General features: G+C 39.0%; 2 protein-coding genes across 2 annotated transcripts; one reads left to right on the top strand and one right to left on the bottom strand.

The window, feature by feature from the left end:
- The first annotated feature begins 1,634 nt into the window (after window positions 1–1,634).
- Window positions 1,635–9,658, top strand: dpep1 (dipeptidase 1). The gene is made up of 10 exons (XM_008405129.2): window positions 1,635–1,926; window positions 2,163–2,289; window positions 3,028–3,160; window positions 3,415–3,565; window positions 4,624–4,693; window positions 5,298–5,474; window positions 6,458–6,542; window positions 6,680–6,755; window positions 6,906–7,041; window positions 9,080–9,658. Exons 1-10 carry the CDS (start codon window positions 1,799–1,801, stop codon window positions 9,254–9,256), a joined length of 1,260 nt encoding a protein of 419 aa, XP_008403351.1. The 5' UTR covers window positions 1,635–1,798; the 3' UTR covers window positions 9,257–9,658.
- slc22a31 (solute carrier family 22 member 31) lies at window positions 9,659–21,626 on the bottom strand. The gene is made up of 9 exons (XM_008405130.2): window positions 21,161–21,626; window positions 18,340–18,443; window positions 18,081–18,235; window positions 14,465–14,633; window positions 13,850–13,995; window positions 13,165–13,273; window positions 12,465–12,673; window positions 12,106–12,217; window positions 9,659–11,957 (listed from the first exon to the last, which is right to left on the bottom strand). Exons 1-9 carry the CDS (start codon window positions 21,584–21,586, stop codon window positions 11,513–11,515), a joined length of 1,875 nt encoding a protein of 624 aa, XP_008403352.1. The 5' UTR covers window positions 21,587–21,626; the 3' UTR covers window positions 9,659–11,512.
- Window positions 21,627–22,581: the final 955 nt, after the last annotated feature.

Genomic DNA, 22,581 nt, shown 5'->3' with positions numbered 1-22,581 from the left:
TATATATATATATATATATATACATACACATAAACATAAACATTCAGGAATGTTTGAAAGAGACAAATGAGAGTTCTGGTTTTGGTCCTTATTTTCAGTTCATTAAAGTCAAGAGGATAGTAACATTTTTTGGTCTTCTATCATCATTTACATGATAACAACAATCTTATCTTTCAATAATAACTTGTTCTATGATTTAGGCTATTTGGTTTTAATTGATCATAAAGATTATGTTTGACATTAAAATGTTATGAGCTTTGTTATACAGTATGTGAGTTATAAAAATAATTTGACGGCATAATGGGACCATTTAACTTCTAAACTTTACTGTCCTCTAAAGACCATAATGATCTTTGGTAAGCAGTAAGTCATCAGGTCCGACTGCAGCTGTGGGCTGATTCATATGTTACTTCAGATGTTTAAAAAAAGAGTCAGTGTCTAAAGGAAAGCCTGTGTTTATACCGCAATGTTAAATGTTTATCTTTTACATCTTACAGTCATGTGTGAAAGAACAATTTAAACCTTTTTGACAAGTTGTGTTAATTGGTGAAAACACCAAATTCACAGTAAAACCTGGGATTTACAGTCCGTGTTTGCTGCCTGAAATTAACGTCCGGGTCAGATCCCGACTCACGGTGACACAGTTTTCTTTCTTTAGTTCTCGGAGCTGTTCAAAAATGTTGGCTTCTGTTTATGCACCACATTTTTTAGATTTACCACAAGTCAGAGACATAATCCAGACCTGGAGAGAAAATTTATGTCAATGCCACATTTTCTTCAACAAATTGTGTCTGAATTTCTGGAGGAAGTTTCTCTTGGAGGATATTTCTCTCCCTCTCTTCATGTTATCACAGCGTCGGGAGGAGGACATGATCTCGGAAACAACCACACACAGGAATTGTGTCAGGATGCTTCACTTTTGGCACAAGACTCTACCTGGCTCCTCCCTCTCTGGGTGAATGCTTTTCTAAACACTTCAGTCTATCAGAATGGTGATTTTTCAGATTTAATAACTTAGCTCCAGTCTTCTGCCATCCACTGCTGTACTTCCTGCAAAAGTTCAGTTTGACCTTGATGGCTGTCTGTCAGAAATGACTTATTTCCTACTCATGTTGCCACTGCAAGCAAATGTAATGCTGCCTCAGGTGCAGAGGTACACCCATCCACCTGCTGCCACCATTGAGCAAGCTCTGCGCTGGTGGTAATATGATTCAGTCTCATGTTCTCATGTTTTCATTGTGCCCCAGTGCGCTCAGCTGATGTTTCATACTGCTGTCAACCCGGGCCCCTTCTTCTTTAGTGAACAGTCATGCTTTGAGCGTTTTTTTTTTTGTTGTTTTGTTTTTATTCTTTGTCTGCAGACAAAGTGGTTGATTCTTTTATAAAATGTATACTTGTTTTACAGTAAAGCTCTGGAAAATCTTTACAAAAAACTTATTTTAGGCCACTAGAAAAGCAAAAATAATAATACTTTCTCCAAAAGAATAATGGACACTATTCAAAATATTTGTAGTGAATAGCAGGAAAAAAACCTGTCAGAAAATAAATTACACATTAACCAGCATAAACTGACACGACCACAGGTTATACTTGCAGTTGAGCTACTTATTACACTCTGTGATTTACTGACAAACAGAGAAATGACAGAGGAGGAGCAATGAGCTGACATTCAAACTGATCAGTGCTTGGAAAGGGGTAGAAATCAGCTTTGACCCAAACAGAAGGACAGACTGCCAGGACAAAAAAAAATTAATTTTGCAGCAAATATTAGAATCTGAGATATTTTGTATTTAAAGAGATGTCACCCAGGTTGATGTTGTCTTTATCTCTGGCACTGTGGATCAGCTGCTGTGCCGTTACCTTGGCTGAGGACTCATTCTTGACCAGAGCTCAAGACCTGATGAAGGCAACGCCGCTTATTGATGGGCAAGTTCAAACGTCTTTTGTGCTGATCTTGGTTCTCTATATTCTAGTAGCAGCAGAACTTAAAATAAGTGATTTTAAGTTCAGGTTAGAAGATTTGAAAAGCCTACAGTCTTTGTAATTTATCAAACCGATCTGCTAGAAAGTTTGATCTTTTCCTGTCTGATCACAATGGATATAATTTTTGACTATGACATTCTTGTAGATTGTTGACTTTTATTATTTGTTTAATAAAACAGCCACAATGACCTGCCTTGGCAGCTTCGACAGAACTTCAACAATCAACTCAACAAGGTGGATCTCAACACACTGGCGACAACACACACCAACATCCCAAAGATCAGGAAGGGGCAGATCGGTGCACAGGTACGTTCAAAACAGGAACTACTGGAGACCAACTATCTAAAATATAAAAGGTCTTTAAACAGAAAGAAAGAAAGAAAGAAAGAAAGAAAGAAAGAAAGAAAGAAAAAGAAAGAAAGAAAGAAAGAAAGAAAGAAAGAAAGAAAGAAAGAAAGAAAGAAAGAAAGAAAGAAAGAAAGAAAGAAAGGAAGGAAGGAAGGAANAAGGAAGGAAGGAAGGAAGAAAGAAAGAAAGAAAGAAAGAAAGAAAGAAAGAAAGAAAGAAAGAAAGAAAGAAAGAAAGAAAGAAAGAAAGAAAGGAAGAAAGAAACTAAACATCTCTCATTACATAAGGAAATGATGTAACATTCAAAATCTATCAACCATTCAGTTGTCATTCAACTCTATGGTAAGTCATAAAGTTGTAATAATCTAACTTTATGGCAGTAAAACACTGTAAAAACCCTAAAAGCCCAACTGGTCTTGGCCAATCAGGTTTGGCAGATAAACAAGACAGAAAACATTACAGACTGAAAACTGCACAGGGAAAAAGTCACAGTTTTGAAAAACTAATTCTCAGGTGATCTGAAGATCTTTCTTCATTGTAACCCAGGAGAACTCGAGGCTCAGAGCCTCAACTAGTTTCCTCACCCAAACAAAGTTTGCAGCAGGCCAGAAATAAATGCAACCGTTAAAAAAAGCGTTGAATTGATTTCCACCTGCTCCATGTGCTTTGACACAATGTCTTGCGCTGCTCTCTCAGTTCTGGGCGGCGTATGTTCCCTGTGACACGCAGTACAAAGATGCTGTCAGACAAACTCTGGAGCAGATAGACGTGATCCACAGGATGTGTTCAGAATACCCAGACACTTTCCAGTTAGCCACCAGCAGCAAAGGTGAGGCATTTGTCGTTCCCAAAGTTAGTTCTCAGAGGGCCAGCACCCTGCATGTTTTAGTTCTTTCTCTGCTTCAACACACCTGAATCAAATCATTAGATCCCGGGAGTTGGACCATTTGAATCGGCTGTGCTGAAGCAGAGAGATCTCTAAACGCCCTAGATGACGGGAGCTGGACACTCATGATCTGGACCATTTATGTCCTGCGTTTAAACAGCCGTGTCACTCTGTGTCACCCATTTTAACCTGCACAGATATCGAGGAAGCCTTCAGAGCGAATAAGGTGGCCAGCCTGATCGGGGTGGAGGGGGGTCACTCCATCGACAGCAGCCTTGGGACTCTGCGCATGATGTACCATTTGGGCGCCCGTTACATGACGCTCACGCACTCGTGCAACACACCCTGGTGAGAGCAAGCAACACACCGGATTAAAGGCATTTTCATAAAAACAAACATACGTCCAATTTAAATGTAAATAAATGAGCGAAAATTAAGATTACAACAATCCTCTGGATTGATTGTGATAGAATCCAGAGTATGATTTAAAAACTCAAGCGGAAACGTTACATAGATTGGATTGGTAAGATGGATTGGTAAGAGAAAAATACATTATGAGCTGTTTTTTAACTGCTCTGTGAATAAATGTTTCCAACAAAAATCTACTCCACAAAAAAACTGTCCATTAGCTTTGGTTCAGGTTTCATCGTGGAGAGTCCGGGAGATTCCTGCAAGTCTGTCCCACAACGTATCAGATTACCTGGATATCTGGGCTGGTTTTGACATGTTCTGCTTAATGACCCAGACTACAATCAGGAGAGATTGTGTTGTCCCTTAAATAAGACTTTGAACACCAAGTTCTCTCCGCTTGCAGCTGCGTGTTAATTGAGAAGCACTACAGAGATTTCCAACAAGTTTAAAGTGCCACATGAATGTAGATCAGCCTTTTTTGTGTGTTAGTGTGAAACTTCGATTCAGGTTAAACCTGCATCAAATTGTGATCAGCACTATTTACTTATAAGCTCTACTTAGATTTCTCAAAGGTTAGATGACTCCATCACCATGAACATCAACGGAGAAAGAGTGAAGAATTACTGTTTCTCAGTAAAAGTTCAACAACATTGTATGTTCATTATATTTCCATATGATATAGACACAGTGCTTAATTTTCTTTCAAAATAAGACTTAATTATTTAAGTCTTCTTAATTATAAGACAGAAATAAATAGCTGGATTCGGAATAAAGTTTGCAGTCATCTTGATGTTCACACATGCTTATCAACTTTTTAGTGTAAATCGTGCACAAATCCTTTTGGATTTAGATTAGTTTGCAAATTACTCTATAATGTCAAAGAATCACCTACTTGAGGGTAACAGATTGAAACAATAAATATAGTTTGCAGGATAAAAACATGCACTGTGGTTTTCACTTAGATTATGTGCAAGTGACCCATTTCTTCTTGTCAGGGCGGACAACTGGCGTGTGGACACCGGAGCAGACCCATCTAAGCATAACGGCCTTTCTGCTTTTGGCGAGGTAAGAAGAAGCAATAGAGATGATTTGACTTTCACAGTCGGATATTTAACAGATTACTCTGTGATTGTATTCCTGCAGGTTCACTGTTACTGTGATGTATTTTACATGACCTGTGTACAAAAAAAAAAAGAAAACTGGGTCTGATACAAGTTCATCTTGTGAACTGCTTCATGTTTTACTGCCTGACAACATTGATTGATTTGAACTAGGCTCTCAACATCTGTTGTGCAGGATAAGATATATATGGATGGACATATGCTTAGCATGATAAGACTTCTGTGGTCAGGGCTCTGAATGGACAACGTTGCACAACGATTAGTGTTTGATAATCAGTGAACTCATAAAGCTCCAGCTAGAAAACGGATAATATATACAGAAGAGACTTATCTGCTAATATGTGGGCCGCCTTGTTGCCACAACTCTTTAGATCTGGTGCTTTTTGCGTTAATGATTGTAAAACGACTGTTACATGGCAGAAATCGACGTCAGCTGCCGGAAATAGAACTACACGTGGAACATGAACACAGCTATTTACTGCAGGCGTTGAGGTGATTTGCTAAGAACTATATTTAAATGTTATTTTCCTGTTTGGTTTGATTGACAGAAAGTGATTGCAGAAATGAACCGTCTGGGGATGCTCATCGACTTGGCTCACGTGCCTGTAAAAGTGATGAACCAGGTCCTGGACATATCCAAAGCTCCCGTTATCTTCAGCCACTCCTCTGCGTACGCCGTCTGTCCACACAAGAGGAACATCCCCGATGACGTCCTCGTTAGAGTGGTGAGTCTGTGTCTAAACCGTTGGGTTACTGCAATACACAAAGAAAAGTACTTAGATAGCTCCTTAACGTGTTTTTTTTTTTAAATTGTGTATCCAACTAGTTTCATAATCCTCAGTCCTATAAACACCGAACATAAAAAGCACATTTAAAAATGTAGATTCACAGTTTAGAAAGTTAAGATATCCCGTCTCTAAACAAATATGCAAATCCAGTCCTTTTGCATTTAACTCTGTAAAAATGTACTATCATTCTAACGATAGTTTTTTACTATAAGGGTCAGTCTTGTTTTTAGAAAAACAGGATGCTTTTGTTTTGCATGAAATCTCTTTTTACAAAGTATGTCACAATTTAGCTCAAATGCTTCTAAGACATGCAGCAGTTTTCAGCATTGCTGTTGCTGAACATGTGACTTTGTTACACTTTAGCTTCTTGAGCAATGTAAAAATGTGACCTGAGAGAAGAACTCTCCCCAAAAACTGCGCAATTGCTTAACAGGAAATGTGCTACAAAGCAAAATTTGCCTTTGTATGAAATTGCAAAGATGAGAACTTGTTGATTTAGTTCAAAAACATGAACTCTTTCAATACAGAGCAACTAATTGGTTATTGTTTTATGTATATGCATCCTGCCTGACAGTGAGAAGACAAAACAATTATAAGAAATGCTTTGGCAACTTTTGTTGCTGTAGATAACAAACTTTTAAAACCCTTTTATGGTGTCATCAGAGCTTAAGTGAAACCTTATAAAACAATTCAGTTCATGTCATACACGCTTAATGACCACTATCAAACCGCAGTCAATAAAATGAGAAGGCATATTTTAAGCTAAATCGTTAAATATTATCAGATCAAGCAGGTGTGTTCTACAATAGATGAGGCGGCAGATTAGATTAAAAGCTTCTAGTCCAACTAATCAAAAAGGACAAATCTCCGTCCATCATCAAAGCTTCAGCTTGTCATGCCGTATTTCTTTCTGACTCTAGAATAAAACCGGAGGAATTGTGATGGTGAACTTCTACAATGACTATGTGACGTGCAGCACGACGGCAAACCTCTCACATGTGGCTGGTAAATTAGCAGTCTTCCCATAACAGCTACTGTAAAACTAGTTAAATTGTAACATTTATCATCTACCTTAAAAACACACACAAACCCCCGCCCCCTGTCCTTTCACTTGATTGTAAAGTTTACTGCTCTCATTGCAGATCACTTTGACCATATAAAGAAGGTGGGCGGCGCGGATATTATTGGTTTTGGTGGAGATTATGACGGAGTGCCCAGGTGAGTGCCAGTAAAAACCTCGAAGTAAGATAAGCAAATTTTAATCCATCAGCGTTTTCACACAAGCCGGTCTTACATAATCACAGTTAAATACAATTGAAGAAGAGTTTTCCAGAAGATTTTTTTTTTTAGCTAACGTTGTTCTGTCAGGGTTCCTGAGGGTTTGGAGGATGTGTCTAAATATCCCGACCTGGTGGCTGAACTTCTGAGGAGAGGGTGGACGGATGAGGAAGTGAAAGCAGCTCTTGGCAACAACCTCCTCCGGGTCATGAGGGAGGTTGAAAAGGTGAGAGCTATGTACTCAGCATTAAGTTTGTGAACTGTTTTTAATATTTTAACTGTGAAAGAAAGAACAGTGAGTCAGAATTAAGGAATAGAAAGAAGCATAAAAGACATCCCTTTGTAAAGAAATAATGATTAGTTCATCTTGTGCAGCTATGACAACTTCAGCTCTTATCGAACACTTAGAAAAGTTTAAATAGGATTTTTTTTTTTTTTACCATTCTTTCTAAACAGCATTTATGAGGTCAGACACTGATGTCGGATGAGAAAGGCTTGGATCACAGCCACCACTCTAATTCATCCCAAAGCTGTTCTGTTGGGTTGTAATCAGACCTTAATTCAGGTCATTCAGATTTCTCCATGCCAAACTCGCACATCTACAGGTCATGGACTTTGATTTGTGCACTAGTGAGATAAGAAGGAAACATCCTGAACTGTTCCTGTAATGTGGGTATATGAGCATTATCCAAAATGCTGAAGAGCCAATTCCATCTCCTGAGAAATGGTCCAATGCAATCATCTTCTCTGCACCGAACTTCACACTTCACAAATGCAGTCAGACAAGTGTCCTTCTGCTAGCAGCTGGTTTGCATCTAATGTGTTACAGTGAACTTTGTGTTGTAAGGCTTTGATGAAGCTGCCTGACCATAGAAACCCATATCGTGAAGCAGCTCTCTATCCTAATCAGAAAGCCACACAAAGTTTGGAAGCCTATAGCTGCAGAAAGTTTACATCCTGCTGCATCCACCGACCTGCTCTGGAATTATACATGACCACTTAATGGCTGAGTTGCTATTGATCCCAATAGTTTTCACATTTATTTATTGCACAGGTGATATCCTATCACTGTGCCGCTCCAGATTTCACTGAGCTCCTCAGAGTGACCCATTGTGGTAGCAGGCCAAGGTGCTGATCTTGTAAATATTTGGAGTTTGGTGACTCATTGTTGCAATACAGTGTAGGTAGTGAAACAAGGTTTCACTACTTACCAGTGTAGGTAGTGAAACAAGGTTAACCCTAACCCAAACTTGGGTAACTTGGGGTTACCCAAGTTTGGCTTATATAATTTAATTTATGTGCTTTATTTTTGATTTGGGGAACCTGTGTTTGTTATTAAATCAATGTTTTTTTTGGGGGGGTTATGTAGCACATTTCAACAACAAGGCATTTCAAAGTGCTTTACATCTTAAATACCCAAAAATATAAAGTCACAGAACACAATCGAAAATGGAAACATTACATTTTGCCATCATTACACATCAGATTGTAGGTTAATGTTTCATTGACTGTGTTTCAAAAGCAACTCTAACCAGGTGGGTTTTTAGTCTAAATTTAAAGGCGCTCAATGTTCCGGCTGTTTTGCAGTTTTCTGGAAGATTTTTCCAGATTTGTGGCGCATAGAAGCTGAAAGCTCCTTCTCCATGTTTGGTCCTGGGGATGCAAAGCAGACCAGAATAAAAAATTATGAAGCGATTGCTGATTTGAATGGCTTACAATAAATCTTTAAAAGCTAGCTGACCTTATTGCACCTCCACAGCAATTTGTACATATTTGAATTATACACTATGTCGGAATGACCTTTAGCAACAATGGCAGCTGGACTGTGCTCCATTTGGGATAAGTTAGAGCAGCTTTTTCTTTTTTACCAGTCTTGCACTGTTGTTGTCCAGCTTCAAGTTTGATGTATTTGAATATAAACTTTAAGTAAGAATCTAAGGATTTCTACACTAAATCACTGGCTGCTTTAATGCTTAAGTCGATTTTATTGGACCACATTATTTGACTTAAGTGTAGGTCTGCACACTTTCAGAGTACAAGGCAAAAGCATTGTTGATTGTTTATTTTAGGTCATATAGTGCAGATCTTAGGAAATGAATATATATTCATTCACATTCTAGATAGTGCAAACTTTAACAGGACTTCTAGTGGCTTTCTTACTGCCTCTTTTCCATGAAGAACGGATTTGTGAAAAACCTGTGTTTATTGATTAGTGTGAAATCAGAATCAGCACACACATTGCTTGCTGTCGTTTCTTGCTTAAGGTCAGTGACACGATGTCGACCACCTCGCCGGATGACAGTCCTATTCCATACGATGACGTGAAGAACCCCTGCAGGACGAGCTACGGCTACACCGTCTCTGGAGCCGTTCGTTCTCTCAGCACATTGACCCTTTTGCTCGTTACGGCTTTCCAGGCTGTTGTGACGTTAACAGATTAGTAATCACCTCCGCAGTGACGTTTTATTAAATCTTAGGATTTGAAAACTTTAATATTAAAGCTCTTTGTCCTGGTCAGCCTTCAATTATTTTATCAGTTTACTAAAATACTCAAGTTACCTAACAACAATTACTCAAAGTAGAGCTTAAGCTCAAGATCAAAGGATACATGAGAGGGCAAATCTTAGACTCTTATCTTATCTACTGTATCCAAGAGGGTTTTTTTCTCGGAGTGAAGAATGATCTGCACTGGATGCGAGCGCTTATGTGAGAGAATAGCTCCATCTGGTGGTCTTTGTAAGACACTACAAGAGCATTTATCAACACCTTTTGGCAAACTGCTGGACAAGAAGGCTAAATATGTCTGATTTCACTGGATAATAAAACACACAAATAAAGTGTCATCAACTTTCGTATCTTTACTTTACAGAAGCACCATTAACGGATCACTAAAAAAGGACATGAAACTGGAGTTACAGTAGAACATTTTATGAAAACAGTGTCATTTTCTTTTGCATGAGGGAAATCCTAAAAAAAAATTCAACAGATTAGGTTGAATCCGGAATCTGATCTACATCACCGCCTTTCAGAATTTAACCGTAAACACAATTACTTAACGTTTTTAGTCATTTAGATGCCCAACAGTGAATGTTGGTTCTTGCAAATCCCAGAGCATTCAAGCGTCAGTGTGTTGCCATAATTCAGTAGTTTATATTCCATTTTTTGTCAGCCACACAGTGGATAAAACATGTTTTAATTAATCAATATCTTTGCTTTCGTCTCAGAGGTTCAACACACACTACACCCAAACACACTTGAGGTATTTATGTGAACAATGCTTGTTAGAGGCACAAAAAATACCTGAGGATCATCATCTGATTGATTAAGTAACTCATTGAAAACTGCATCAACTGGCGCCCTCTTGTGTGCTTCACAGGAACAAATTATATCAATCTGAGGACGATAATCATCTGCAGAGGAAGAACAAACTTCCCAGGACAGGCATTGGAAAATGTGAGGACAAATGTTTCAAGAGAACCATTATTACTTTTAACAAACCTGTGAACATTGGCAGCATGTAACTCAATTTTTCACCACAAAGCAGAAACCAGCAAAAGAGTGTTTTAAATTAGTTGCTTGTCAGAGTTTAAAACAGCTACTTTTCCAACTTCCTTCAACAGCAAGCAGCACTGGAGTGCTTAAAAAAAAGCTTATCTGTAAACCTTAAGAATAAGTGGAGGTTCAGATTCACTTGTACATATTGCTGTTATTTTAGATTACCATTTTTTTTGGAGCTGTTCTTTGCTGCTGGTATTATTGAGATATTCTTTAGCTACCACATACTGATGTTTTTCAGGAAAACAGATGAATGGCTGCAGCACAAATTACCAATTATAAATGAGACAATTAGTTTTTAAATGGGTTTCTGTGGAATAGCTTAAAATAGACATCATCTTACCTGCAGTAAGGGGAGTCAAACTAATATTGGAGATTGGCTAGTTAGTGCCATCATGTTACATTTGTTTAATCAACTCCCTCTTTCATATAAGATGGGGCAAATACTAAGTAACGTTACACCTAATCACTTTATTATTATATTTGAATATATTTTCATTTTCTTAATGAAACAATATGACAGCAGAGCTGTTGAAAACTGCAAACTGATCTACTCTACACCAAAAAGAAAACACGTTACACAGCAAAATGTGTCTTTTCCTGTGACATATGAAGAAATCCACATAAATCAGAATATACGGAGGCAGAAGTTTCATGTAGAATATTTTGGCAGTAACAGCAGCTACAGCTGATCAGCAGGGGAAATGGAAACAACCATTATGTGCAAATGTGACTAAGAGTAAAATTACTGAAATATTTGAATGTCACAGTGTACATTTTCTCTAGAATACGTCCAGCTCAGATTCGCTATACTGACATGGCTACTCACTACTACCACCAACTTCACACAATCCCATATAAAAAAAATGATTTGAAAGTAGTGTACTACATCACCACAGACAGAACTGTTGCTTATCACAGTCCAGTGTAAACCTTTAATATACTTACTAAAGGTTGGATTAGAAAATGCTACAACTAAAGGCTCATGAGCTGAAATCAAAGAGAAGAAGTGACTAAACCTTCTGTAACAACAGACAGATATAAGGTGCTCTGGTGTCAGCTCTTTAGGCGACACGCTTTCCATCTGAGGTATCTTTGGAAGAAGGGAGTAAAATCAGTCTGCAGGAGGAGGCCGACAGGTTTTACAATGCAACGTCTTCCTGTGTCTCGTTTTCTCCTTTCTGCGTGTTGCTGCCCGGCAGCAGAGGCAAAACAGATGGCCTAGCGATCCTGTACGGCAAATTATCTTTGGTCAGCATCTTCCTAGTGGCAGAAACCAAGCGGGAATAATTATCCGGATTGTACTCGGACACCGGAGGCCGTGTGCATAACAAAGGCAGACAGTCTTTCTTCTGTTGGGACAGGAAGAGAGGCGGCCGTCGCTGGCTCTCGCCCTCCTTCATGGAGTCCGGGAGCGACTTGCGTTTGCTTTCAGGCAACAGCATGATGCAGAGCACGGAGAGTATAGCGAAGGAGGCGAAGATGACGTGGTGCAGGAAGAAGCCACGCTTATCCTGGAGCTCCATCATAGAGGAGGCGGCCATGCCAACACACCCCGCCGCCAACACCAGGCCGAAACAGCCGCCTCTGACAGAGAGATGGAGGAATTTAGAAAAGCAGGTCAAATAAAACTTTACTCACAGCTTCCTAACCTAACCTAATATAAACTGGAGATAATGTCAGACATACATGAACGGACAGCTGCACTGATTACATCTAAAGAAGAGACACTCACCGGACCACGGTGGGCATGACTTCGCAGGCGAAGAAGGCACTGAGCATGGCAAGAGCCTGAGAGAACAGCAAACCCACCACAGAGAGGACCAGCACCAGCCCGCTTTGGAGATCTGAGACCAGAGCAGCAACAACTTTACTCAGTCATCACTGGAAACCTTTCTGCACTTTTACTTTAGACAGAAATATTGCAGCATTTCAAAACCCCCAAGAGCAAAAAAAATCCTCAGTTATTAGTCGAATGTGGTCGGTTTTAGTTGAGAGTCTAGTGAAAAACACAGCTAGAATCTTCCACTACGAAGAACAGATCCCATCATTTCTGAGTCCAACAACTTGGTAAATGTGAGGCAGAGGACGTACACTCTGTGAGGGCCAGCAGCAGCAGCGAGGACAGTCCGGTGACGATCGCAGACAGCAGCAGAATTCCTCGCCGACCAAAGTGATTGACACACAAACAGATGAAGACACAAGCCAGGGCGCCTGTTATCACCCGCAGGAAGTACTTTAAGTAGAAGTTGTAAACGTCCAGGTTTCTGGTGAAACAGTACTGGATTCCTTTTCCAATAAACCTTCAGAGAAGACAAAGTTATATACATGTTTACATTTTTTTTTAAAAGAAGATTGACCAAAAATAACTTTTTGAAATGTTTTATTCCATGCTTCTGATGTAAAAACTTTTTTTTTTTTATACTAACTACGTTTGTCTAACATGTCATTTCCATGTTATAGTCCTTCCTCTCAAGGACTACAACACACATCATAAAGTGTTTTAATTCTAGCATACATTGAAATACTTATAAGGTTTTTTGACATTTTTGTGCTAGAACTACTTAACTATTTTTTATCAAAAAAGTGCATCAAAGAATCTGTTGTTTGATGATTCATTTAAACCCAAAATGTCAAAAAGTTCCTCATTTTTATGCATTTAATAAATAAAAAAATTACACGATATTTTTGGTATTCAACTGAACATAAAAGAGAAAATTGGGGAAAAGTTCTGATCTGTAAGTTAAATCTTTTTAAAACTCAGGACAGAATAAGAGATGAAACAAAAACTCACAGAGTGAAGCTGAGAATGAGACAGTTCTTCCAGATAACACGAGTCTGTCGAAGCTCCAGGACTGAATAGTACCTCGGCTGGTGGTCTTCTCCATATGCAGAGTCTATTTCTAAAATAATAATAATAATAATTTAAAAAGTGCTTGAAAGAAGGTTTATAAGCTTTAGTTATAAAGAATCAATCCTAAAAATATATTTTTAAAAAAGCCTTCCAGTGTCTGTTATTATGTATCTGTATAAAGTGTCTCATTGCCATCTAGTGGCTATAGGAGAAATTACAGCTTTGAACATAATTTTAAGTTCACAATTTTAAAGCATAAACTAAAACAAACTTACAGATTTGAAAAATTTAAATTAATCAGACAAAAATAAAGATAAAATACATTTATGATGGCATATTAATGCTTTTTTCCCCCCAGAAACAATCAAAAAGTTCAGTCCATGTCTGACATTGTGAAAACGAGCCTTTCACATCACCACAATTAAGAAACATTTAAACACATTGACCATTCAAAAAACACAGCATTTTTATTGGTGCTTTATTTGTGGGACTAATTAGATCATTTTCACAAAATTTGCTGCTGAAAATGGTGAACCTGATTTGTTTTCCAGAAGCAGAAACGATTAAATAACCCAACATTTGCATTGTCAGCATAAACAAGCTGTGGCACGCAGCGATGTGATACCTGACATCAGAGTTTCACCAGGATACATCTCATCTTGGAGACAAACGCCGTTCCTTTTAGTAAACTCCTGCAGGCTCCTCTTGGCCTGAGGAATGTGATCTGTGGCCAGCAGCCAGCGGGGAGACTCAGGAAACACTGACGCACAGCTGTGGAAAACAACTCTGTTATCATTTCTCAGGGAGACAGCATAGTTTAAACATTTCTTCCTCTAAAAAAAAAAAAAAGAAAAAAAAAAGGCTGAAACAGCAAATCAATGCAAAAACAATTTCCAATAAAGCAGTGCTAAAACGAGGAAAACATCACCACAGTTTCATGAACAATCCCCTGAGGGCTTCGGTGAGCTTCCTGAGTCTGTACTTGCTACTTTTAAGGGCGTGGTTGTCTCTTATGCATGAAATTCATCATGGAGGTCATAAAAATAGTTGTTAGATTCAAAAAGACTAAAATTCATAAAGAGTTTCTCCTTCAGGATTTTGTTGGTTTAATTAGGACGATGTAAGTGCATCTATTAGAAGCTCAAAACCGCTCCAACCTTCATTAGCATCAGACTGTTTTTGTGGCTAATTCACAAAGCACAGGTGGGACATAAGAGGTGACTACTTAGATGTGACTCACCACCAATAGGAGATCAGCAGAATCAGAGGCAAAGTGGCAACGGCCTGGAGAATGGGCCAATCGTGACACAGAATGGCGAGACCTGGCAACAGCAGCTCCGCGGAGACGGCAAAGAAGCCGCCGATCATGGCAACCATGAGGCGATGGGGAGGGTCAGAAAGCTCCAACCCTGAGAGAGAGAAAGAGAGAGAGAGAGAGACAGGAAACACAGAGAGAGGATGCATGAGATCCAACCAAAGCTGAGGCAGAAAGAAACACTTGTGTGGAGCAAATCCATTTCCCGTCATAAAATTTATTTTCCCCTCATACATAAAAATTAACAGATTTGCAGACTTCCTGTCCAGTCCGACAGTAAAATTCTCCCAGAGTGGCATGATTTACTTCTCCCTTTCAAGGACTTCTTATTGTAATTCTCCAAGAGCCTGGTAGCTGCCAATCAGAACCAAGAGTCATTGATAGATAAACTAATGGATGAGTTGATTGTTGAACTTGTTATAGACCAAAATATTTCGAGTTGAAAAAAGAAACGTATCAACACCAGTAAACCTACAAATGTCAGATTGTACAGGTTAAACCTAAGAAATGGAGAGCTCTGTATGTTGAACTTTGACCTAGTTGCTCTGCATGTGTGGGATGATAAGTATCTCACTTCCTGTTCTCATCTATGCCTTCAGTTCTGTCCTGTTATTGTTTTCTGCTCTTCGTGAGGAAGCTGCTTAGGAAGAACACCGTGGTGGAAACTTTCTCCTCTGCACTCCTCTCCTCACCCCACCAGATATCAACCTGACGTCAAATTAAAATAAATAAATCAAATTCATCTGGAGCCAGCAGAGCCCTGACCTTGCAGGAATGTAGAACATCAGAAGCAGATTAAAAAAAACAATCAGTTCAGCTCGTTTCCATGGTACCGAGGCAACATATCACCATAAAGAATTACGTTCTTCTATCCAGTAATGTGTTAGTTGAGTCTTTTCACGCCATTTTGAAGCCTTTCAGGCCAACATGTTTAAAAAGTCTGAGGCTTGTTAGTGTGAAACTTATGAACCATGCAGGTCTCCATTTAGACACAGGACCGTAAAGCCTGATTAACTTGGACCCGTAGTAGGGATTGATGTGGCACACTTGTGAGAAAGCTGTAGATAAAAAAAAAAATATGATGACTTTGATGACAGATTACAGCTCTAAGCATGACTCAGAAACCACAGCAGATGGGAAAACTCCAAGCCACAAGAAGACAACTGGAAACATTTTACAGTAAAACTTACTCACTCCTTTTTAGCTCTGCTGACAAACCTTTTGTGGTAGAAACTCCAAAACACCGACCTTGCTGTTTTTCGGTCATTGTGGCACTAATTTGGTGGTATTCTGAAGAAATATTTGTGTCCAAGCTTCTATATCATCACCTAAAAATAATGGCTTCGGGCATTTTTTGCCAAAATTGACATTTGCCAAAATATGATTTGGGTTAAAAAAAGAATGGCAAAAAATTATTTGGGTCATTATTAGGAAGGTGATGATATATCCACAGATTGTTTTCTTCATCATGACGTAATCTATAGAAGCTTCACATGATGTGGAAACCAGCTCTCTGTTCTCCACGTGAACAGTTCCTACTAAATCATCTCGAATACTGATCATGCAACAAGTTCAAGTCTTTATTTCATAAACATTGATATTTCTCCTCATTTAAAAGCAGGAGGAAAGGAATGACGGATGAAGCTAATCCTGATCACAAGAGTGGTAATCTTAAACAGAATGTCTTCAAGAAATCAAGTAATGTTTCACAATTCACTTTGTATGAACTTACATAGAAAGGTTAGTCAAAATAACAGCTGTGGATTCAGGCTGAGCAGAAACGTTGACTATTTTAAACACGTTTCATTCACTATTCGTCAGTTACATTCGTCTAAATGACTGTGAATAACTGATTAACACAAAGAGGTTTGTAACGAAAAAGCCCCCAGGTCATGCGTGAACATGTCATCTTCAGTGCATCGACTGTACGACTTTAGAGTCCTAATTTAATTACCTGCCTATTGGTTTGATGAGTGGATACAATGTGATACAAGAAATTGAATTATTACGTATATTAGTGATGCTAATTGTACAGAGAAGATCTTTGTTACGAGGTCATCAGGGACAAGAAGAAGAAGAAGTGGGACCATAATGGATCATTTATGGATCTTTTATTCCATTTCTGAGGCTCTGCTAAAATATGAGCAGCAGAGACACTGATAGACCATTCAACTGCAGTACTGTTATATTTCATATATAATGGAAACATGAAAAGAATCAGCAACAGCAGCTTTTTTTCCTCCCCCCCCCCATTTAAAACTACTCATCTGAAAGCCTTGTATTTAACAGACTGATTCTTTACTTTTAGACAAGAACTAAAAGTTATGTTTCTTTTTTATCTGTGTGCCTCCTGAAGTGAACATGAGATAACACAGATAGGACGGATTTGTAATTTGCCAACAGGATTTCGTCTTATCTTCCACAGATAAGTTGGGACTTTGCGCATGTATTGGGGTTTGTGTTATTTTTAGTTCTTATCTGATCTCATGTACTTTAGATTTTTTATTTAGTTAGTTTCTCAGTTAGTTTCTCTCCAAGATACTGAAGCACCCAAATTTTGTAATTTTCACATCAACATTATGTAACTTTTAAGTGGCGCTGAATTGTTTGAAAGATCAGAGTTATAAATGATCCATCTTGGTGATAAATCCGGCTGCAGGGTCATGGGTGATGTAAATGTTGTAGAACCAGTTAATAAGATCTTTGCTGTGTAGTTGGAGGAAATTAGTTTCACTTGAAATCACAGTGAAGATCAGGTGTCATTTATTTATTTTACACGTCAGATGGTTTCTTATTTATAACTCTGGCCAGAAGTTTACATGAACTCATTCGGGGTATGCTTGTCACATTAATTTTAGGGGTTTATTTTGTAGCTCTGTTCCTGGATGGATTGGTTATAGTACAAATGACTAAGTGGCTGTAAAAACAAAAAAAAAGAATTGATCTCACAAATCAGAATCTACTGTGGGTTTTCTCACACAGGTAAAATGTATGAATACATGCTCAAAAAACCCTCTCCTATTATTCTCCTAAATTCCATATTAATCTCATGTTTTCTTGTTTCTTTCAACAGGTTTCTGTCATGATTCTGCCAGAAACAATGGAGACAGACCTACTTTTTAACCAGCTTCTGTAACTTTTCGACAAGGTTTAAAAACAGGTTGAAGTCCATTCCAGAAGTGTGATTTGTCCAACCAATTTTAATTTGGTCTGGGACAATTTTACAAACCATCTCCAGGTGTTAGTTTGGGGATTTTAGTCCCAAACTAAAATCCCCAGATGAAAGAAACATCTGGAACATCAGCCTGCTTATCCACAGCAAAGCAAATTTTCCTTTGCCAGGCAGTGAAAAGAAGCCAAACCAACAAACAAAAACCTGGTGCAAACCTGCAACCTTAAACCTGACTGAAACACGACAAAATGTCTTCTACTTCTACTGATGTCCATCAGTTGTCAGTGGAAGAGATACTTTGATCCGAAACACACAACAAGTTGATTAACTACTGAATATGGTGCAGGAAAGCTTCCCAGCCGCACTTACTGAGGATGTAGGAGGACACAAACACGCCAGCGAGCATGGCACCTTGACAGAGGCGCAGCATCAGAAACATCAGAGCGCTGCTGGACAGACACACGGACACCCCGAACAAGCTGGACAGGGTGATGGAGAAGAGGAAACCCCGGCGACGACCCAACCTGAAAACGAGTCAATCAAAATAAACAGATCAACTTAAAAAGTTATGACATAAATATAAATCTATATTACTTTTGGGAATACAGATTTTTGGATCGTTACTTACCAGTCGCACAACGAACCCAGGAATATGTATCCCACAATCCATCCCACCATGAAGCAGACATGCTGCCGCGGGATCTTCCATTCGTCCTTACAAACCAGATTCCACTGCAAATGTAGGAAGGAAGCAAACACATAAGTTCACCTTTATAGAGATAAAATGGTCCATATATGTTTTACTGTTCTGGGAATTTTAAGTGAAGGTTTCATATATGCAGAGATCCGATGAACCTAATAGCTGACATGTTTTATAAAGACACAAAGATGATAAACTGACTGAAGTCTCTGTGTTGAGCACTGTGTCCAGCAATCTGTGCAGAAACTGATAAAGAGAACATACAGTATAGACAAAGCTAATAAAAATACCAAAGTGACTGAAGCTTTAACCTGTTCTTTTTTTCCATTGGAGACAGTATGAACCAAACATATTTCCTGTTTCTGTACCATTAGATTCCATTTAATAAAATCTATATCTTCCCGTTTTACTGGGCAGCAAACAAATAGGCTGAAAATTTCACCACTTCTAATTTAATTCACTTTTATCTGTATGCGGTCTACTGTTTATAACCAAAGTCATGTTGAAGTACTTCACTGGAACTGTTATATTTACACCCAACTTATTTCAGCCTACTTTATTCCTAGGAAATAAAGACACAAAGGAGAGGCGAGAAATCATAAAAATTTGAATTCTGTCATAAAAAAAAATAAATAAAAGTGTTTAATTTAAGTATGAACAGGGCACAAGCTGCACTCAGTCCTTAAGTAAATGTCAGAAGACAGCAGGGAAACTGTGACAGGAATCACTGTGAGGAAGCGGGAATGCAGATCATGTTGTTTCTTATTGAGTTAAGATGCCTGCTGACAGGGTTATTACATTAGAAAAAAAAAAAGCTGTGCTTAAAGTTGCAGTCAGCGCCATGCCCGACTGGTACCAGCCAATGCCTCTACACATCCCCACCCATCCTCCTCCATATGCTCAAAAGAGAGGAAAGATGTACAAAACAAAGAACTTATTATGAAAGACTGTACTAATATACAATATTACCCCAACAAGATTTTAGAACAGAAATGGCAAATTAGATAAAATACACCAGCAAAGATGGTCAAAAAGAAAGAGACAATAAAATTGTAATTTATAACAACCAAAGTTGTTTGTTTTTTTTGTGCAGCCCTTATCCAAATTCATAAAAACTATCCTGTTTTAAGCAGCACAAAATATATAATGGTGGGATGTAAACAAGCAACAGTAGCACCCGTGACGATTTTACCCAAAAATAAAAAAATAAGTCTGCTAAAACAAGACAACTCAGAAACATTTGCACATCCACCTCCCATTGTGTTCAAAGTGAGGCGTGAATTATTATTCATCTATAAGTTATATGTTAAAATAAAGTGTGTTAAAGGTGCGATGTACAAAATTCCCTGCCATCTAGTGGTCAAGTCGCAAACTGCAGCTACTGTAACTAGCTATACTGCAGCTTTTCTTCTAGGATTATGGAGGATAATGAAGCGACCACATAAAAAAGGTAAGCAGTAGCCTGTAATTGTTCTTTACAGGCTACTGTTGATACATGATGGCAGGCCAGCACTGTTTTATGCAGTAAAACCAAATACTAAAGCTGTTTCTGCAGCTCCAATACGTTTTTTTGTTTTGTTTTGTTTTGTTTTTTTGCATTTTTACCTTTGCATATATTTGTCAGTTTGAAATAGTTTCAACGTATTGGTCAGACTCTTGGTAATCTCATTCATGCTATAAGTTGGTTTCAAATTGTTCAGTGAAAAACTAAGTCCAATGTCTCAACAAGCAGAAGATGTGGATCTTTATAATGTAGATAATTCAGTGCAGTTCAAATGAGAGACACACATCACAGCACATGCACCCAATGAGCTTCTGTTGTTTTGTGGGACGTTTGTTTTAAACACTGTTAAGCTGTGTGCAGTTTTTCCAATTGTTCAAGATTGCCTTTTGTCCCGGGGACTGACATAATGGGCCCAGGGAAGGGAGGCGTTCCGGGTCTCCGGAAGAAACTAGAAGGCTTCAACCCTCCCAGTGCCACAGATTGTCAGAGACAAGAGCAGACAATCATCTGAGGAATTAAGCAGAGGGGAGGATACAGAAGAGGAGGAGGTGGAAGAAATGACTTGTAATGACCTTGTGCTTTTCAGGCGATTCTACTGCTGGCCGCAGACATAACTGAGGTTCAGGAGTGTTTTAAAGTTTACTAACCCCCTAGAAATACTTTGAGGTTTTTTTTTCATTACTTCTCGTCAGCATTTTGCAGGGTGGATTATTGAGCAGCAAACAAAACAGAAGATAAAGACGTGTTTATAGAAGCTGCATGCAAGAAACCTAAGGTAAACACCATGTGCCTGGGTGGCGACTGTTGCACTCATGACCCCCTCAACCTCCCTTAAAACTTCATTTCATTCACTTCGTCAGATTCAGGACTGGACATTTATGCAAATTAAACTGGACTCACTAAGACACATGGGCAGCTTAGATTAGCACAGATGAAAAGGGAGAATGGAATAAGATTCTGGAGAAAAACAAAGTTTTAACCAGTTTACCTAAACCTGAGTAAATATTGACCAACAGCTGACGGGAGCCAACTTTAGGACACATTAGATAAACTTTAGCACGTCTGCTGTAGCAAGACAAAACAAAACAGTCACCTAATTTGTTGGGTTATATAACCTGAGGAAGCAGGTTTGAGTTGTTAGCAAGTAATGAAACACGGAATCTGTAGATTAATTGAACACAGTTGTGATTTTTGTTGTTTTTTTGTTGGTTTTTTTTAGCAGCTTTAATGACAACAGCCTCCTACCTCCGTCAGAATGTTGCTCTGGAGTCCCACCACAGTTGGGTACTCCCAACCTATGCTGCAGTTTTCCTTTTCCCGCGGCACTTTTCCGGATAAGTCCGTGATATTTGCGGGATACTTGTAGCGCTCACAGTGGCTGAATCCCTGGCCGTCCACCCAGGGAATGGTGAGGTTCAGGTAGGTCTCCCCGGAGTAGTTACTGAAGAAGGAAGGCAGCTGCGTCGGGTCCGTCTTGCAGTAGTACAATTTCGGGATGTGGGTGAAATAAACGTCGCTGAACAGGTTCAGTGCCACCGCAAAGGTGGGGAACCAGCTGAACACGACCGCGACCCGGTTGTACCGTCCGTAGCCACCGATTTGAGGGAAAATCTTCGTCTCGTAATCCATGGGGAGGCAGCAGCTGGCGGAGGCAGACGCTCCTGAAGCCATTCCCGCAGCGAGTGCGCCCCGGCCGCAGCCTCTCGGCGCAGGCAGCAGGTAGGCTCCGGGGAGGGGGCGGGGTCTGCGGGTCACACACACTGACACACAGCAACATGACACCTGCTGTGATGACTCAGAAAATGTCCAGGGGTTATCATCGTTTCCCTGGTTTATTGCTTTTTCACAAGCTGAACCAAGTTCCAATTTACTGTTACCAACAGATCAGAAAGTTGGGTTTCAAATTCGCAATATGTATCTGGGTTATGCTGTGGTGCAACTTTAATGTTCAATTCAGTGTGATTCAGGTTAAACGTTTTCTGCAAAGATGAGTCCTTCAGAGCAATATAAAACCAGGCTGATGGCAAGTTATCCCTGTATCTGATTGAATGTTTGAATCATTTTGTTGTCGTTGCACAAAGTTACAGCAGTGAAACTCAACAAAATGTTATGCAGGAAGGCAGCTGTTGCCTACCTTCAAACACTCAGTCAGGGATAACTGGTTGTGTCAGTTATGCTAACAACTGAAACAGGTTTAGACCTGTGGAAAAACCTGAGTCTTTTCACAAAAGCCCAGGTTGTTTTGATTTGCTGCTTTTCTCCAACCAAATTAAATGGTAACTCGGGAACTGCTTTTTGTGTTTACTTGGGCCATTTGTTAACATGAAGACAAATTCCTCAAGATGGCATTTGTTGTAATTTGGTGCTACATAAGTAAACTGAAAAGGTTTTCCGTGTGCCTCAACCAACCAAATGCAAAACTTTTGAAGTTCAAATTGTAATGCTAAATCAAAGATCGATTTAATCTTATGATGATAAGACCTTCCTGAAGATAATCATAAAAGCACAGGGTCGACACATACCTGGTTTTTCATGAAGAACGTCTGAATAAAAAAAACAAACAAAAAAAACGGGTATAGTTTTTATTAAGAAAATGAAATTAGTGAAGTAAATAAAGACAAATCAAAACTGAAAGTGTCTCGTTTACGGTATGAGTTATCGCCATA

Source organism: Poecilia reticulata, linkage group LG3 (genome assembly GCF_000633615.1).
Source record: "Poecilia reticulata strain Guanapo linkage group LG3, Guppy_female_1.0+MT, whole genome shotgun sequence".
In the NCBI taxonomy this organism is placed as follows: domain Eukaryota; kingdom Metazoa; phylum Chordata; class Actinopteri; order Cyprinodontiformes; family Poeciliidae; genus Poecilia; species Poecilia reticulata.
This window is presented reverse-complemented; position numbering and strand designations above follow the sequence as displayed.

Excerpts from the sequence above, each read along its gene's own strand:
- dpep1 (XM_008405129.2), top strand. The coding sequence starts at position 1,799 with ATGTCACCCAGGTTGATGTTGTCTTTATCTCTGGCACTGTGGATCAGC. Across the intron at positions 2,290-3,027 it reads AGGGGCAGATCGGTGCACAG|TTCTGGGCGGCGTATGTTCC; the intron begins GTACGTTCAAAA and ends CTGCTCTCTCAG. Across the intron at positions 3,566-4,623 it reads CACTCGTGCAACACACCCTG|GGCGGACAACTGGCGTGTGG; the intron begins GTGAGAGCAAGC and ends TCTTCTTGTCAG.
- slc22a31 (XM_008405130.2), bottom strand. The coding sequence starts at position 21,586 with ATGGCTTCAGGAGCGTCTGCCTCCGCCAGCTGCTGCCTCCCCATGGAT. Across the intron at positions 18,236-18,339 it reads CTGGGTTCGTTGTGCGACTG|GTTGGGTCGTCGCCGGGGTT; the intron begins GTAAGTAACGAT and ends ACTCGTTTTCAG. Across the intron at positions 13,996-14,464 it reads CTGCTGATCTCCTATTGGTG|CTGTGCGTCAGTGTTTCCTG; the intron begins GTGAGTCACATC and ends TGTTTTCCACAG.